The following is a 16,599-nucleotide window of genomic DNA, read 5'->3' as shown; positions in this document are numbered from 1 at the left end:
ACATTGATGCGTTGGCTTTACTTCTAGCCATCCATCATGGTCTTTAGTAATGGTCGGGTGGTTGGTGGTAAGCCAAACGATCGTATCTTGTATGCAATTAAACGCATTATGTCATTTACATCTATTCCGTGCGATTCATTATAAATCAAAGTTCGATACAAAAATGATTTCTTATGTTTACGCGAATGTTAGACATTAAAATTAAACTATTTTTCAGATTGTATCGCGGTTTTAATGTTTTAGTTTTCTCCCGACGTTTCGAAGAGCTTGCAGCCTTCGTGGTCACGGGGGAGACTGACAGACTGGATTGGACTGAACCCTTGGTTTCGAATCATGTTGAGACATAGACTCACAATTCCCTGTAATTACTTTAGCTACAATGTCCTCCGACCTTATTACAACAGAGCTGACACTGCTGCTAGGCGGTAGACACAGACGATCATTGTACTTGGTAAACTAATTAAAAATTACCGAACAAACATCCCAGTAAAACATAACCGTGCGCAAACAAAAAAATACCTAATTAAAATATGTTAAAGTCGAATACTTTGCAAAACACTGCGGACCGTAAGGCGTTGTTAGTATACTAATTAATTTGCAACGAACTTGGTTCCCGAGTGCATCGTTCCAACTTTGCGATCCAAGGAATAGCATTTGTTTTGGATATTTGTTTCACACTGGCTTAGTTGGCGTGCCGAGTTATAAGTATTTTCTCTGTTCACAGCTTGCCTATGGAATAAACAATATAGTATTTAACATTTTTTAAACAAATTATTTATTTTTGTGATTTTATTAATATTACAAATAACTTACTGCCCTTGCTTCATTTGTGCTGAACAATTCTAACCAGTTTTAAAGTAAATTGCAATTATTTTAAAATAACGATGACTATTTTCGAAACCCGATTTCAATGAAACAAACTCTATTTCTGTTTCCAATTATACTCTATACCCCTGTGAAAATAACCTAAAAATCCGTTCAGTATTGTCGGAGATGTGCGCTAATAAACAAACAGAAAAACATTCAGAAAAGAATAAAAAAATCGCTGATTTGGGTTCTATTACTCTTCTTTAGTCATCCATTTCTTTTTTGTTATTTTTATTTCGGTGGACAGACACACTAACTTCTGCTGATTTATTATAGGTGTAGATAGGTGCGAATGTTTGCGAAACTTTTTGAATTTTTGCTGGAAATTAGCACAGATGCTGATGAACGGATTTGGATTAAAATTGGTACACAGGTACGCTATGTCCTAAATTACCAGTCAGGTTACTTTTTACTCTGGTATTTTTATCCCGTGGGAATTATTTGAAGTTCACCCTTAATGTAACGGAGTGACCCGCTGGTAGCTTTCTCAATATTTTGGAATAATTACAGGTTAATTAACCAGTCTTGGTTAATTTTAAATATAATGGACAGCGTGTACAAAAATTAATTAATAAAATTAACTGCAAACTGCTGTGCCTTTTGTCCACGTTATAAATCCAATTTTCACGTAAACATATTTCAATTTTATAACGAACATTGGATTGCACGCAGGTTGGTTTTTACATATTTAAATTTTAAGGAGTAGTTGCAACGTGTGCCGGTAGATGTCACTATTTCATAATATAATGTGGCATCCTAACTCTTCGCATGCGAAAGTTTTTTGTCATATACCACCTTTGCGCAGCATCGCTAAGTATTATTATCCAGCCATTTAAATTTATTTAGTGGGCAAATAAACAACTCAATATAGAACAAATTTGTTTCAAAATCCAAAGTTTAATCTCAGGCGAATTAATTTTGGAATTACGTGTAAAATATAGTAACATAAATGAAACAAAAACTAAGGATTTATTGAGGACTTAAAGACTTTATTATCAATATTCATACATCAAAAAATTAGAAAGAAAAAACTAAAAACCAAGCACTGGTTAAAGTATTCGGTTATAAAAAAAATAAATTGATACAGGCTTAAGTTATTATGAATGGCTTAGTCCTAGCGCGTTTTGGCGGGAACAGAATTAATACGTTGTACCAACCATCAGTGTTTAATGAGAAAGTAATGAATTTTCAGCATCGTCATAAGCCGACGGACTAGAGCCTTATCAGATGCGGCGTCTTTCAGCTGAAAACTGCAATCTGTTGAATGCGGTAAAATAAATTTGAAATAGATTCGAACTAGCCAGGTTTTGTTTTTATTTTTTTTAATTATTGATAAAATTTGATGATTGTATATGTCGGAGTGAAACTGTTTACTTGGTTATTTTTTTACATGACCGGTAAAGTATCACCGGTCTATATTTATTCAGACAGTTATTGAAACACTTATTTACTCCAATAACAATTTACTGCATAGTAACACTAGCGGAATACACAATGTGCTCGGTTCGAGCGTCCAAACAAGACTACTGAAGACTACTACTAGAGTCGTACAAGACTCCAACCAGACTCAACCAACACTCGTACAAGACTGAGCTCTCGTCGTTCGGCCGGTCCTTATATTGGCAACAGTCGACCTCCCTCTTTTTCTAATACTTCCTCGATGTAATAATAGATGGCGCCACTATCGCTCCGGAAATTCACCAGTGCTGCGGCGACATATACTATTTGTAAAATTATTAACAACAAATAAAACATATGTAATGTTACTTGTTATGAACCCCAGGTCAGTCTTGAGGATTATTTATGTATATGAATGTGTTTCCAACATATTCTGTTGGGCGACCTCTTCGTCTCCTTAAAAAAAATATTTATTTTTTGTTACTAAAAACTTCAAAATATTTCTTATTATATTAACCAGCTTTTGCTCAGGCTCCGACTACGTTAAAATCCTAACCTGAGATAAAACTACTCAAGAATAGTACAGCTTCCGATTAGCGAAAGAATTTCCAACATCAAACCCCTAAATTTCGAATACTATCGTATTCAAAAACCAAACTCTTCAGGTTGTAATAAAGATTATTTTCAATTGCCACATCAAATGTTTCTTCTTAGAAGTCCTCGCTCCTCATTACAGTCTACCTATTTTCCCAACAAATTCCCAAAGCCTAATTCTACATAAAGGAGAAGTTAATTCACTATCCCTAGAAGTCCTTTTAGTTAAAAGTTTGGACCTTAACGTTTTCTCTAGATAAAACTGTTTTGACAACGTTTTATAACTCCTAGTCAAAGATCAGAAGCTTGTAAATAATATAGTATTTAGCTACTTTCTTATGCCTGTGTCTGGTTCGTTTTATATCGGAAAGCAGTATTCAATTGAAATTATGTTTTGGTCGGTATTGTATAATTATACTGCGGGCCTGTGTTGAATAAAAAAGAAAGATATTTTAAAATTTTATATTGTTTTTTTTACATGTAATTAAAATTGTTTCCTGGTAATTTGTTTCCAAGAGACTTTTTTATTTGATTTATTAATGTGATAGAGCCTAGAAATACCAAAATTAATACATTCGAAGTGGATGCTAGCTCTTAGTGTTATATGTAAAATGTTATGGATTAGACAACAATGTATTATGATTTTAGTATCCATAATGCTTAATTGTGAAAGCGGCAAGCCTTTGATTGGATTGGATGAAGAGTCGGATTAAGGAGGCAGAAAGTGGGCAGAACCCAGAAGTCTAAACTAAAGACGAGTTATTAGCATTTATTTCTTAATAATCGTGTTATGATCATCATCATCATTATCATCATTACCCTATATTTTTGTCCACTGCTGGTAATAGACCTTATTTTACCCTGTCTTCGTGTTATGATATTAACAGTGGACTTTTAGTCACTTTTTGAGCTGGTTCGACTGGGTTAATACGACTGAAAATGAATAATATTCTCGAATTTACACGAGTTCCAAAATTCCTTTTATGATCTGCTAAGTTCCCAATCGTGTAAACACAAATTTCAAAGTTCCAATTAAAATGTATGTATTTTAGTAATTGGTTTAAAAATACATTAAAGTTATCATGTAATCCTAACTTTCATATTAAATTGTCCGCAAAAAATGTCGCCCCGTTTTACATCCCAAATCCGCGCCACTTCAACATATTTTTTTATAAACCCGTTTCTTTGAGGTCTGTAGACTGCTCGTTATAGACGGATTAGTGCTTTCGCCTAATTAAAGCCGGCAATTTATCAACGCTGGTTATTAACGCTTCAAATATACGTGGAAAATGTCAAATTATTCGTGAGCTATGCGACAGACAGTTTGTTTTAGGAATCACGGATCTTGGTAAGTTGGTTATAATTGTGATACAGACGCACAGGGCAACGCCCTGCATTGTATGTTGATTTAATTTGAAATTCGAGATGATATTTTGAGTGTGGATTATAAGCATACAATTATGAGTGAATTTGTGATGAATACTTGATGTGACGAAGTGGACCACCCTGTATAATGTGTAGTGTTAGGAATATATTATCAGTGGCAAAAAGTGAAATTTTCTGAGAGGGAACCTGATACAACATATAGGTACTAATATGTATGAATGCAGTCTCCAAATCGTTCTAATGATAATTAGATTCTTCATAAATTCTATATAAAGGGAAGCCGATAGGAACCAGATTCTATGGACCCTTCGCCACTGGAATATAGTTGTCTATTGTTTTAACTTTCCAGGCAATGCTAGCTGCGGACCGAAAAGTAAGCTGTTAGTTTAGCTTAGCTGACATAGTTCATAATTGATGAAATAATATAATGACATAGCATTATTTTAATGATAGCAATAATGACTAATTTATATTTATAGAATTTAGACTTACATATATAGGTAAAGCAGCTCGCATTTCCGCTATCCGTCGCCTGATTGAATGCGGGCTGCTCAAGACTGGGATGGTTGGCGCTCACTTGGGAAAGCCTTCGTTCAGCAGTAGACGGCCATAAGCTGATTGATTGATATTGATTGATGTAGGTAGATTTATTGATCTTATTATTATGTTAGATACGAATTTATTTGTTTTTTTTTTTACTTTGAGCATATTGTGGTTTGTTATTCAAATTGCAATTTATCCAATATTGTTTTATTTTCTTTTTCCATAAACTCTGTACCATTGTTAATTTCGTTGGTAATACTTATGGTATAAAATAAAATAATATAAAAGGATACATAGTTTTTAGTTATATAGTGATCGGTTTGCACACATGTATGAAAAAAATTCAGCTATGAGCGCTAAAATTACTAAATGAGTTTAGTTTTTAGTCTGCAACCTGCATAAAGCTGACTGTTAAGACCCCAATTTTACTAAATCTGAAGCCGAACAGCGGTGAAATCACATTTCCGTTGAAAAAAAATATATCAGCCCTGTATCATATACTGTCCCACTGCTGGGCACGGGCCTCCTCTTCTACTGAGAGAGATTAGGTCCACAGTCCAAAGTCCACAACGCTAGCCTAGTGCGGATTGGTAGACTTTACACACCCTCAAAATTCCTATATCTCAGGTATGCAGGTTTCTTCACGTTGTTTTCCTTCACTATCTATACTTATAATAAATCTGTAGAGAGGTCAATTCTGTACATCTATACTTATAATAAATCTGTAGAGAGGTCAATTCTGTACATGAAATATATTTCCAAAATAACTATCAGGGGGTGATTAGGGATCGATACTGATGCCAAAAATGCAATTAGTAAAATTTTTGTCTGTCTGTCTGTCTGTCTGTCTGTCTGTCTGTCTGTCTGTATAACCGTTATAGAAACAAAAACTACTCGACGGATTTTAACGAAACTTGGTACAATTATTTGTCATACTCCTGTGCTGGTTATAGTATACTTTTCATCACGCTACAATTAATAGGAGCAGAGCAGTGAAGGGAAATGTTGGGAAAACGGGAGAAGTTACTCCATTTTTAAGCTTCCGTCGCGTGTGCAACCTTAATGGTTAAAGCTACATAGAAATCATGTATGACGGAAATGTTCTCCTTAAAATTATGTAAAAAATATCCCACGACAGCATATGTCTATCTTTTATGGTTGACTCACAATGACACGTGTAACTCCCGATAGCTTAGCAGTTCGAAGCTTTCTCATTATATTTGTTTCCTAATCTTAGGAACTATCGGTCCAAACTGAAAAATTCTTTTTGCGTTGGATAGCCCTTTATTTGTGGATTGCTATAGGCTATATATCATCACGCTATACCCAATAGGAGCGGAGCAGCAATGGCTAATCTCTGGAACTACCGGTCCAAACTGAAAAATTCTTTTGCGTTGGATAGGCCTTTGTTCGTGGAGTGCTCTAGGTTATATATCATCACGCTATGACCAATAGGAGCGGAGCAGTAATGGCTAATCTTAGGAACTACCAGTTTGAACTGAAAAATTCGTTTTGTGTTGGATAGCCCTTTATTTGTGGGGTGCTATAGGCTGTATATCATCACGCTATGACCAATAGGAGCGGAGCAGTAATGAAACATGTTACAAATACGGGGACAATTTATTAGTTTTGAGAGCTTCCGTTGCGTGCGCTGCGTAAACGGTTAAAGTTATGCAACAATGATGTATGTCGGGATTATTCCTCTTAAAAAGTTCTAAAAAAATATATTATAAAACAAAGTCCCCCGCTGCATCCGTTTGCCTGAACGTCTTAAACTCAAAAACTACCCAACGTATTAAGATAAAATTTGGTATTGAGACAGTTTGAAACCCTGGGAAGAACATAGGCTCCCGGGAAACTACTACTTTTATAATGGAAAACTTTAGCCTGAAAAACTTTATAACGCGGGCGGAGCCGCGAGCAAAAGCTAGTTGATAATAAGATTCCATAAATAACATTTAATATGAGTAGCGCTTAATTAGGTCAATTGACGTAAACAAATCTATTAAGTATATATTTAAAATACACAATATTCTTATAAATCAATGTATTTTCTTTGGTTATCGTTATCCTGAAATCGATTTTGGTTTAAAGGAACTATTAGCAAAGGCTCGAGAAATAAACAATGAGTCACTTGAAACTTAAAGTATTATGACATTCCATCTTGTTTTAATTCAAGATACTTAAACCTAGTTATTAATTATAGCTATTAACCGCAGTCACGCAAGCATTTCAAATTTTAACAACGGCTGTAACAATACGCAATCACGGCTTCACTTTTAATCAGAGAGTCATTAAGTAGTGTGTACCGCAGTAAAGTGAACTTTATAACACTAGCCATTGATATTAAATTATTTTATTTCTAGAGGATTCCGCCTTTGATACAGGCTTTATAATCTTAACGGCAGCTTATTACGAGTCTTCAGTTTAAGAGCGGTAATGACAATAACCATATTTGATTAAATTTTCTCACTCAAATACTTCTTTAAATTGCAATAATAATAATTGCTGATTTTTTTCTGTATTTTTTCTTTGGGTAACGAGCAGTGGACTGTCACGCAGTATTCTGTAATGCAAAGTTTATATAGTGTTGTTACTGATTATGGTGGTCCTAAGGTTTTTTTTATACGGGCATTGTAAAGTGGCCCTTATTCACCTAATGGTAAGTGAAGTAGGTTCCAATAGAATGTCGACTGACGAGAGATGACCCCTCGGCAGTCGACACAATAATGTCGGCCTGTTAGAACCGGATATACACAGGTTAATCACAGAACGCGACACACTAATTTGGGCCACTATGACGGGTTTTAATACTTTGTGTACGGTGGTCGCTATCCTGGCGGATATAAAATATATCCTACCATCAACAACTCAGTATCATCACTACCATCAGGCCGGCAAGCACGTCTCGTTATTCAAATGCTATATAAATCATTGAGTAAAGAGTAACACGCAGTTCAGTATTATTACATCAAAAAATAAAATCGTTTAACTTAGTTGCGACGCAAGGCGTAATAAAATACTTTATTATAATCGTGTTTTATACCCTATGAATACGTTACAATGTAAACTTGATGACCTACTTCGCTAAATATTATCGTTTAGTAGAAAAATATTATTAAAATAGCGTAAACAGCATATACCTTCTTCCTCATCCGCCACATGAAGCCAATTGGTGAATATAGGCTTCCCTTATAGATTTCAAGACGGATTTCTTAGAAGCGGCCGGCATCCAGGGTTCCTTTGGTCTTTATCAAGGTCACAGGAACAATGAATCAAAGACCTTTTACAAGGTGTCTGTTCAAGGTGTGTAGGTGTGGACAAATTGCTGGCTAAAATAAATAAATACACGAACAAATGTAGGAAAACAAGAAAATACTCCATTATTAACAACCTTGCATTATAATTTTGTATAATGGCACTGCTGCTGGTACGAGCCTCCTCTACTAATAAAAGTTTAAGCCATTATCCACCACACTGACTAAGGAAATAGAAGAATGTTCACGTAATTATGTAGGTTTCTAAATAAAATTAAATAATACATCCCAAGCCTTGGAGAGGCGGCCTTAGACAACGTCAGGTCCCGGGCAAAAAAAAACTATATCAGGCCCCGTGCTGAGCTAAAACAATATGAGTGACGCTCGATACTAGCAGAGCGAAAAAACTCCCTGATTATACTAGTTTTATCGGTAAGGTGCTAAAGGTCCTTCAAGGCTACGTGCGAGGGTCCTATAAACACGAGACCCGTAGTGGTTACCTAGTTCGCCCCTCCCTGAAGCCGCCACGGATATCTTGTTTCGAAAACATAAAACAGAGATTGATTAAAAGAATGCTTTAGCCGTGCCTGCACATAAATCTCATCCACTAACAATTTTATTGCCAATAAAATGATTATTGCAATTTACAAATTACCATTCTAATTACTATGACGGCGTTTCGCTAAAGGTCCGTGTTTTGCATAAAACTTGATCACAACACGAAAGTGCACTCAATTTTAAACGAATAAGACTTATTCTCGGTTGCGTATTTAAATTAAAGTCGAAATGAATTCAGTTGAATAGTTGATGGTGATAATTGTAGGGAGGTTCTAAAACTGAATAGAGCAAGTGGTACAGAAATAAGGCGGCGCATAGATTAATTACTTTGATTGAGTAATAACTGCCTGTGGTAATCTTACGTACAGTCGGGGAGAAATTGCTTTTTAGTGTATTAAATAGATAATAGCGAATTACCACCACTTAATATGCACCGTCAGTACGAGAATTGTGGCATTCATGAATGCTCACGTAGTAAACACTGTCTCAAAACAGGATGTAACAACATGTTAATGCGTTTCATTTGTTAAGATATTTAAAGGTCAAAGCACACCTCTCCTTCCTACTTACTCTATACTTTGTTAAATCTATAATTCTTCAGGTAGATACACACACACATCATCATGCATATATCTCCGAAGGGGTATGCAAATGCGCAACCAGGGCACCCACTTTTCGCCAAATGAGTTCCGTCCCATAATGTGATAGGGGGCGAGCTTATCGCCATATCGGTCTCAAATTTCAAACTCTGAGCTGATACTGAGCAGAAAAATCCAAATGTAATTTTGCCCGACCCGGGATTCGAACCTAGGACCTCAAAGCGCTGTTGTACCACGCATGCAGTACAACTACGCCACCGAGGCAGTCGATAGATATTGTAGTCTTCTGGTAGATTGTAACTTTATCGGCGAAGATTAATAACCCACATAAAAAGAAGATGAAACCAACGGCAACCGCACTATGCGAACGGATTTTAGTGTAAGATTTAACCTGAAGGGCGAAATGTCTGCGGCTACGTACTTGCGTTGGTAACCGTAAAGTCGGGCTGCGGTCGGGTCCTGCAGATATATGTGCGCCATCCTTTGACAAGACTCTAGAATTGTTTGTCTAAAGTGAATTAGGATTATCTAGTAAGATGTTTTACGTGGGCACGGAGAAGCGACTCTAGTTCATTTGATGGTAATTAGGGTCTAAATAGAGTGTCGATTGACGAGAATTGTTTGTCTAAAGTAAATTAGGATTATCAAGTAAGATGTTTTATGTGCGCACGGAGATGTGACCTCCGTTCACTTGATGATAACTAGGCTCTAAAAAGAGTGTCCACTGACGAGAGATTGCAATAGAATCGATTGATGTGAGTTGATTGCCCCTCGCAAGTTGATACAATTATGCCGGCTTGTTTGAAAAGGGATATATACAAGCTGATCCTAGAACGCGACATACTGACGTGGGTCATTATGGCAAATGAATATAATATGTTGGAATAAATATGGTCGTGTCATGCATGTTGATATATACCTGATACATTTTTATGTTCATGTCTGGAACAGTGAAAGTGTAGGCTGACTTGCGACTTGTGCCAATTCGAGGCTATGTATATACGTATAACTGAGGTAACTGCAAACTAAAGCGATTCGTATATTCAGTTTCGGGAACAACAGACCTGTATTTTTCGAATCAAAAACTCAAATTTTGATTGCTCGACCTAGATCGAAGCGATCACAGCTCAAGTTCTCTGTGACTAGATCAACAAGGAAACAAGTGTAAAGCTATGACAAAAAGGAAACAGTTTTTTGTTGTAATAAAAATAGATTAATAAGTATATAGTTAGCAAATTCTTCTAGAAGACTGGGTGGCGTAGTTTAGCTGCAACTATAACGTAGGATTATATCCTTTTTGGTTTAAAATGGCCAGCTCGCGCTGACCATTGCGTCGTCGATATATTTGTTTTAGCTGTCATTAATTAATTGTTGGATCGGATGGACGTTCACAATCTTTTCGCTAGCTATTTTTGTGTTCTTGATTATTTGTTAATTTGATTCAAATTATCCTCTTTCGTAAATTAATACAGTTTTTGTTATAAGTAATAATTACTATTTTAGTTTTATGTTAATTTTTCTAATAAATAAATGTAAAAACCCTAAATATATTATATATTTTTTTATTCCATTGAATGTTGAGACGAGCTTGCCGTTGCCTGATGGTAAGCCATACGACCGCCCGTAAACATTAAAAACACCATCCAACACCTTGCATTAGAAAGTATTGTTTGGTATTCCACTGCGCTCGCCATTCTGAGACATGAGGATGTTAAGTCGTATTATATCCAGTAGTTATACTGTCTACAATGTTCTTTAAATCGGAACATAACAGTGACCACACACTGCTGCTTGGCAGCAGAAATAGACATTACGGTGGAATCTACCCAGGCGGACTCTCACATTATGAGAGTAAATATTAAATCAAAATAATAAATAATATTCCATCAAAGTCTCCATTTTTACTATAAAACTTGTGTTCACGACTGTATCCTAACATTTACAGCAGTCATAAACTTTCACAATCTTGCATAAAGCAGACGTTTACCAAAATGGCGATATTTTCTGAATTCACAATAGAGAAGTGTACACGCACACCCGCGCAGAGAACCGAGTTAGACAAAATAATGCGTCCGATTTTATTCACACAGCACTTACTTGGACAGCAAGTCCTAGATTCGGATTGGAGTTGGTTAAAATACGCCCACATCCATATAATAGCTGCTTGCATAGTCGTTTACGTGACATTCGGCACCCTCGAAGTAATACAGACGACGAATGCCTCATTGCGCGCAGAAGGATTCTATACTTTTATGATTATAATCGGTTTGGTGTTAAAATTCTTTTTGTCCATTACAAACCGTGACAATTTTCGAGAAATGTACTTAACAGCGAAAACGAAGTTCTTTTCCTTCATCAAAGAAGTTTCCGAAGAGACTAGTGCTTTTGTATTAAAAAGAGCGCAGTTCATAGTCCGCATGCTTTTTGGAGTAATAGTGTTTCCTGTATCTTTCTATTTCTTAACAGCAATGTTCTATTACGTCAAAGGAACCAGAGTGACACTATCAAAGTCCACGTCAACCCTGATGCCGATGACGTCCCCGTACTATGAAATAGGGTTGGTACTGCATGCTATTTTTATGACATACGCTTCGTTCGTGGTGTTAATCGTTGACATGTGGTTTGTGTATATGATGTTCTTCTTTTGCGTTGCAAGCGACTGTTTAAGTAAGACCCTATGTGTGCCGAGAGAGAATGGTGACACAGACGAAACTTATGCGACGAAATTGGACGCTGCTTTGAGAAGATTTTATGTACACCACGTTCAGCAAGTACGGTAGGAACAATTAAATTGTATACATTAACAAATGTTTTTTTTTCTATAATTGCTATCTGATGCGGGTTTTGGACAGTTTTCCCATTGAGCACCTCCCTTTAATTTATAAGGGAAGAGTTTTCATGCACCTGTGATATGTTGGCTTGATCATTTTTGCAAGGTGTGTCGTTGTATCACGAAACTATAGGAACGAAGTTACACAGAGTATGTACTTAAGTGAAGAGAAGCTATATTTGTAATGCCTACTCTTTGTCGACGAACTTTCTTTTTAAATTAGTAGATAGAGATGAACCTGTCACTAAACGTTGACCGGGAAAGAATAACTGGAATTATGTTCGCCTTTATAAATTGGTATATAAGATTCATAATACATCTTTGAGTTCAAATTTATATCTTTACATAATTTTTAAGAATGTGCCTTCACTTGTAGTTTAATTTCCATGTACGGCACCCTAGTTACTTTAGAATAGGGGCTAGAATAACAATATATATTTAAAATCTATAATGCAATTGTCTGTTTCAGGTATTTCAATATACTAATTAAAATGTTTAAATGGATGGCAGTGATACCTCTGTGCCATGTACTTATATGTATGTGTTTGATGTTGTTAATAGTAAGTCAGGTGTGTATCTCTTTATATTAACTAAGTTATTCTTAAAAAAATAATTTCATAATCATAACCTAAATTGTGACTCGTGTGCTACTCTATAGTTTTTTTAGCCAATATATTTTTAATTAAATAATCATTACCACTAAGCTGAATATTCTTTTTTTATTGAGTCATTATTTTTTTATTAAATAATTACTGCATTAAACTGAATATATTCTTACGCGGTTTTTTCTTTTGTCACCGACTTTAGAAAAAGAGGAAATTTCTCTCTTTCTTTAACGTGTTCTACATACGTTAGTTTATTAAAATACTTTACAAAAGTATTTATTTTAGGAATTCAACTGGGCATTTGTATCCTTCGCGTCCAACATATTGCCTACGTTCGCAGAACTATTCGCTTACAATTGGTATGGTGAGCAAGTTAAAACTAGGGTAAGTTATCACTATCAATATTATAAATGTTCAGTATTTTTTTCTACTTCTATTTAATATGATAGTTAGCGATTAAAAGTCCCTTCTTGTATATAAGATAAATGTGGTTGTGTTATGTTCTTTTCTGTCGCTGAAAAGGACACAAAGTGTGATCTTATTGTACTTATGCATTAATTTCCCGAACTGAGATTCGATCCCTCATATTCCGTATAGTACTTAAATGTGTTATTGTAACTTAACTAAACGCCAGGTGTCTAGAAGGAGTGGCAGAGAGTATTTATTTATATTATACATTTTCGTTATTATTTCTAAATAGCATATAAAATTTTCATCAATAATTATTATACGAACGGATAGTAATGGGTAAAAATAGGTAAACATATATATATTTTTTTTATTTTATTTAGTAACGTCAACGTACATTAACACATAATTCAATTTTGAGAGTTTGTCTTCTTCTGTATCGACATTCTAAGTTGAGTAGACAACATATTGGTGATATCTATTTTTTTATGCTAGGCTAATAACTTAAGCATGGCGCTTCTTGACTTTGATTGGACATGCATGAGACCTAAAGACAAGAAAAAGTTCCATATCATTGTCACGTATATGAAAAGGGAATTTGGTATGAAGACCGCTTTTGGAAATGAACTATCGTTAGTAACAATGACATCGGTGAGTACACAACTTTCAGTCTTTTTGTAATAAAGTAATTTGTGGTTTTTGCCTTAGTGGTGTAGTATTATGGTACGGTTGTAGTGCTTAGGTCTGGGGTTTAATCCTCAGGGCGGGCAAAACTATATTGGGTTTTTCTACTCCGTATCAGCTCAGAATTTGGAATTTGTCCCAGTTATGGCGATTGGCTCGCTCCACATCACGTAATGTGAGGGAATACCTGTGGCGCAAGAGTGAGTGCACCAGTTGCGCCTCTGCCTATCCCTACGGGGATAAAAGGCATGAGCGTGCGTGCGTGCGTGTGTGTGTGTATTTATGGTTTTTCTGTTCAGTATCAGATCAGAGTATAGACTCTAAATTACGGGAATGTCCACAGAAAACGGCAAGAGTCTCAGGTCCTATTACGTGGGATCTCATATAGCTGCTGAAGCGTGTATGGGGTGTATTTCTGTCTACCACTCTTCAGGGCGTGATGCTATATTATGTATATATTTTTTCAGGTATTAAAAGGCAGTTATCAAGTTTTCGCCGCCATGAAATCGATAGAAAATTGAAGACAACACCGTAAAAGGTTTTAACTTAACGGCTTTTAATATTGTCGTGTTATTAGTAGTTTTTAAACTTGATGAAAACTACTAATAACTAGCACCAATAAACTTGAACTTAGCACCATTAAAAATGTATTTAAAGTTTCTATTAAACTACAACTATTTCTCTAAGCAATTAATACATTGAGTATTGTTTCTTACATTTATACATACATATTACAAACTTACCACTTTATATTATTATTAATAAAAATGAAATATGGACCACATATATCAAGAATTTAATTTGGTTCCACTCAAAGTGATTACTAAACATTAGCGTACTTAATTTTTTCCTATAGTAGGTAGTCATATACCTGATTTATTTTGTTAATGCTTAGTGTACAATAAAAAATCCTAATAAATCATTTCTTGGATTGTCTATTCCATAACATAGAATTTTGAATATAAAAGATGTATGAAATATTTTTTTATGTATAGAGTTCCTTTACCAACCATCAGATAACGTTTGCACGGTCCAATTGAAAAGAAAAAGAAGTTTATTACTGAAATCGGACGTTCGAATACCTTTTAGGGATGATATTATAATATATAACGGATTTGTCGATAAATGACCATGTAACATAAGCCTTATTCTTGTATCCATAGAGATGTGTGCAGGAGATGGGTAAAAAGTTTATTTCTATCGTATTTTAATGTGACTAGTTGTTGCTCACGACTCCGTTCTCATGAGTCATATTATATTAGAATAAAAAGTGTGACACTTTTCTTGGGTAAAACAGTAGTCTATATAATCTGGGGTTTGCTCTGTGTGCAAATATATTTTTTTATAATGATATGATCCTTTGTAGTACTGGTGGTACTAGTGGTAGGCCTGTCATATGTGAGTGTCCGCAGGGTAGGTATTATCGCAATGTCTATTTCTGCTGCCAAGCAGCAGTGTGTAGTCACTGTTATGTTCCGGTTTGAAGGACTTTTTAGCCAGTGTAACTACTGGACATAATGAGACTTAACATTTCACGTAGTAGAAAACCAAACAATACTTTGTATTTCAAGGTGTTGGATGGTATTTCTACTGTTTATGGGCGGTTTTATCGCTTACCATAAGGCGAACGGCAAGCTCGTCTTGTCATTGACAGCAATAAAAAAAAGTCTATTTATCATACCAGGATAATAAAAAAGACGTCTCATATCATGACATCGCAAGGTAAAATCCCACGATTTTTTTTTGTATCTCTGCCTACCAGTTTGCGAATACAAGCGTGATGGTACATTATTTTTAATATCTAGTAAATTAACCTATTCAAATTAGTAATTTGAGAAGAGTAAGGAAAGCTTCAGGAAAAGTTCCTTAAGGGTAAGTTTGAGGGTTACCATTAGTATGCGTGGTTTTAAAAAATAGTTTCAGTAGTGATATATTTCACTACCTCAGTGGCATAGTTGTATTGTGAACGCAATATGAGTACGACTACGCGCTGAGGTCTGTGGTTCGAATTCTGGATCGGGCCAAAAACATTGAGACTGGATTCTCCATCTCAATAATTACTTAGTCGCAGTTCGGAGTCTAGAAGTCGGCGATGTGATGGTTTAAAGATGTTATGGTTGTTATTGCACTTTATGAGTAGACCTTATAGACTTAAAAAAATAATGAACCATCTATGTATCTAATATCTATTAGAAAAAAAACACAATACATACAATACATAAAATAAAAAACACAAACACAATACAAAAAAAAACACAATACTGTTAGTTCTCATAGAATCATTATTTTATTTTTATACCAACTAAGTTTTTTAAAACATCGACATCTCGAAATTATCGATACGTGCAAGCACTACGGGACATCGAAATAGGAGGATATATCATTTCGTTACAATCTGAACAGTTTCGACAGCTTACAAATTCTACGTCATTTTTTGTAAGATTTTTTGATAGTGTCATGGACCTCGGCTTTACCCTCGATTATTAATATTGGATAAGATTCTTTTGAAAATCGAAGCATAAATACTTCTTATGTGGTCGAGCTTTTTTGAACATGGTAACTTAACTACTCAAGCGGAACATATAAGTTCATTTTTCCAATTAACACAACTACAACTGCAACCAACATCAAAATAAAAAATATTTCACTAGTTCGATTTGTAGAATTTTTGCGGAATAAGAGGTAATTCCAACATTTCCTCCGCAGGGGTGGAGACCTCACATGATTGAACCCGGCGTGCTACGCGACGTAAAACACTTCTAAATTGGAAACTTACCTTTAAACTAACGCAAAAACCATTTGCAGGCTTTTACCGGCGAGGACTATTAAGTTTATAAAGCTTTGTGAAAGAATCGACGTTTATCGATATG

The 16,599-nt window shown here is 35.3% G+C and overlaps 1 protein-coding gene across 1 annotated transcript; it reads left to right on the top strand.

Annotated features, from left to right (window-relative positions):
• Nucleotides 1-11,193: 11,193 nt before the first annotated feature.
• LOC115440695 lies at nucleotides 11,194-14,548 on the top strand. Its single transcript, XM_030165110.2, has 5 exons — nucleotides 11,194-11,978; nucleotides 12,502-12,601; nucleotides 12,923-13,021; nucleotides 13,541-13,696; nucleotides 14,197-14,548. The coding sequence occupies exons 1-5, from the start codon at nucleotides 11,194-11,196 to the stop codon at nucleotides 14,248-14,250; spliced, it is 1,194 nt and encodes a 397-aa protein (XP_030020970.1). The 3' UTR covers nucleotides 14,251-14,548.
• Nucleotides 14,549-16,599: the final 2,051 nt, after the last annotated feature.

The sequence above is a fragment of the Manduca sexta genome, chromosome 20, assembly GCF_014839805.1.
Source record: "Manduca sexta isolate Smith_Timp_Sample1 chromosome 20, JHU_Msex_v1.0, whole genome shotgun sequence".
Classification (NCBI taxonomy): Eukaryota; Metazoa; Arthropoda; class Insecta; order Lepidoptera; family Sphingidae; genus Manduca; species Manduca sexta.
This window is presented reverse-complemented; position numbering and strand designations above follow the sequence as displayed.

What these genes read in the sequence shown, in the direction of transcription:
- LOC115440695 (XM_030165110.2), top strand. Translation starts at nt 11,194, where the DNA reads ATGGCGATATTTTCTGAATTCACAATAGAGAAGTGTACACGCACACCC. An exon ending in CACCACGTTCAGCAAGTACG is followed by an intron (nt 11,979 to 12,501) that starts GTAGGAACAATT and finishes TGTCTGTTTCAG; the next exon opens with GTATTTCAATATACTAATTA. An exon ending in CGTTAGTAACAATGACATCG is followed by an intron (nt 13,697 to 14,196) that starts GTGAGTACACAA and finishes ATATTTTTTCAG; the next exon opens with GTATTAAAAGGCAGTTATCA.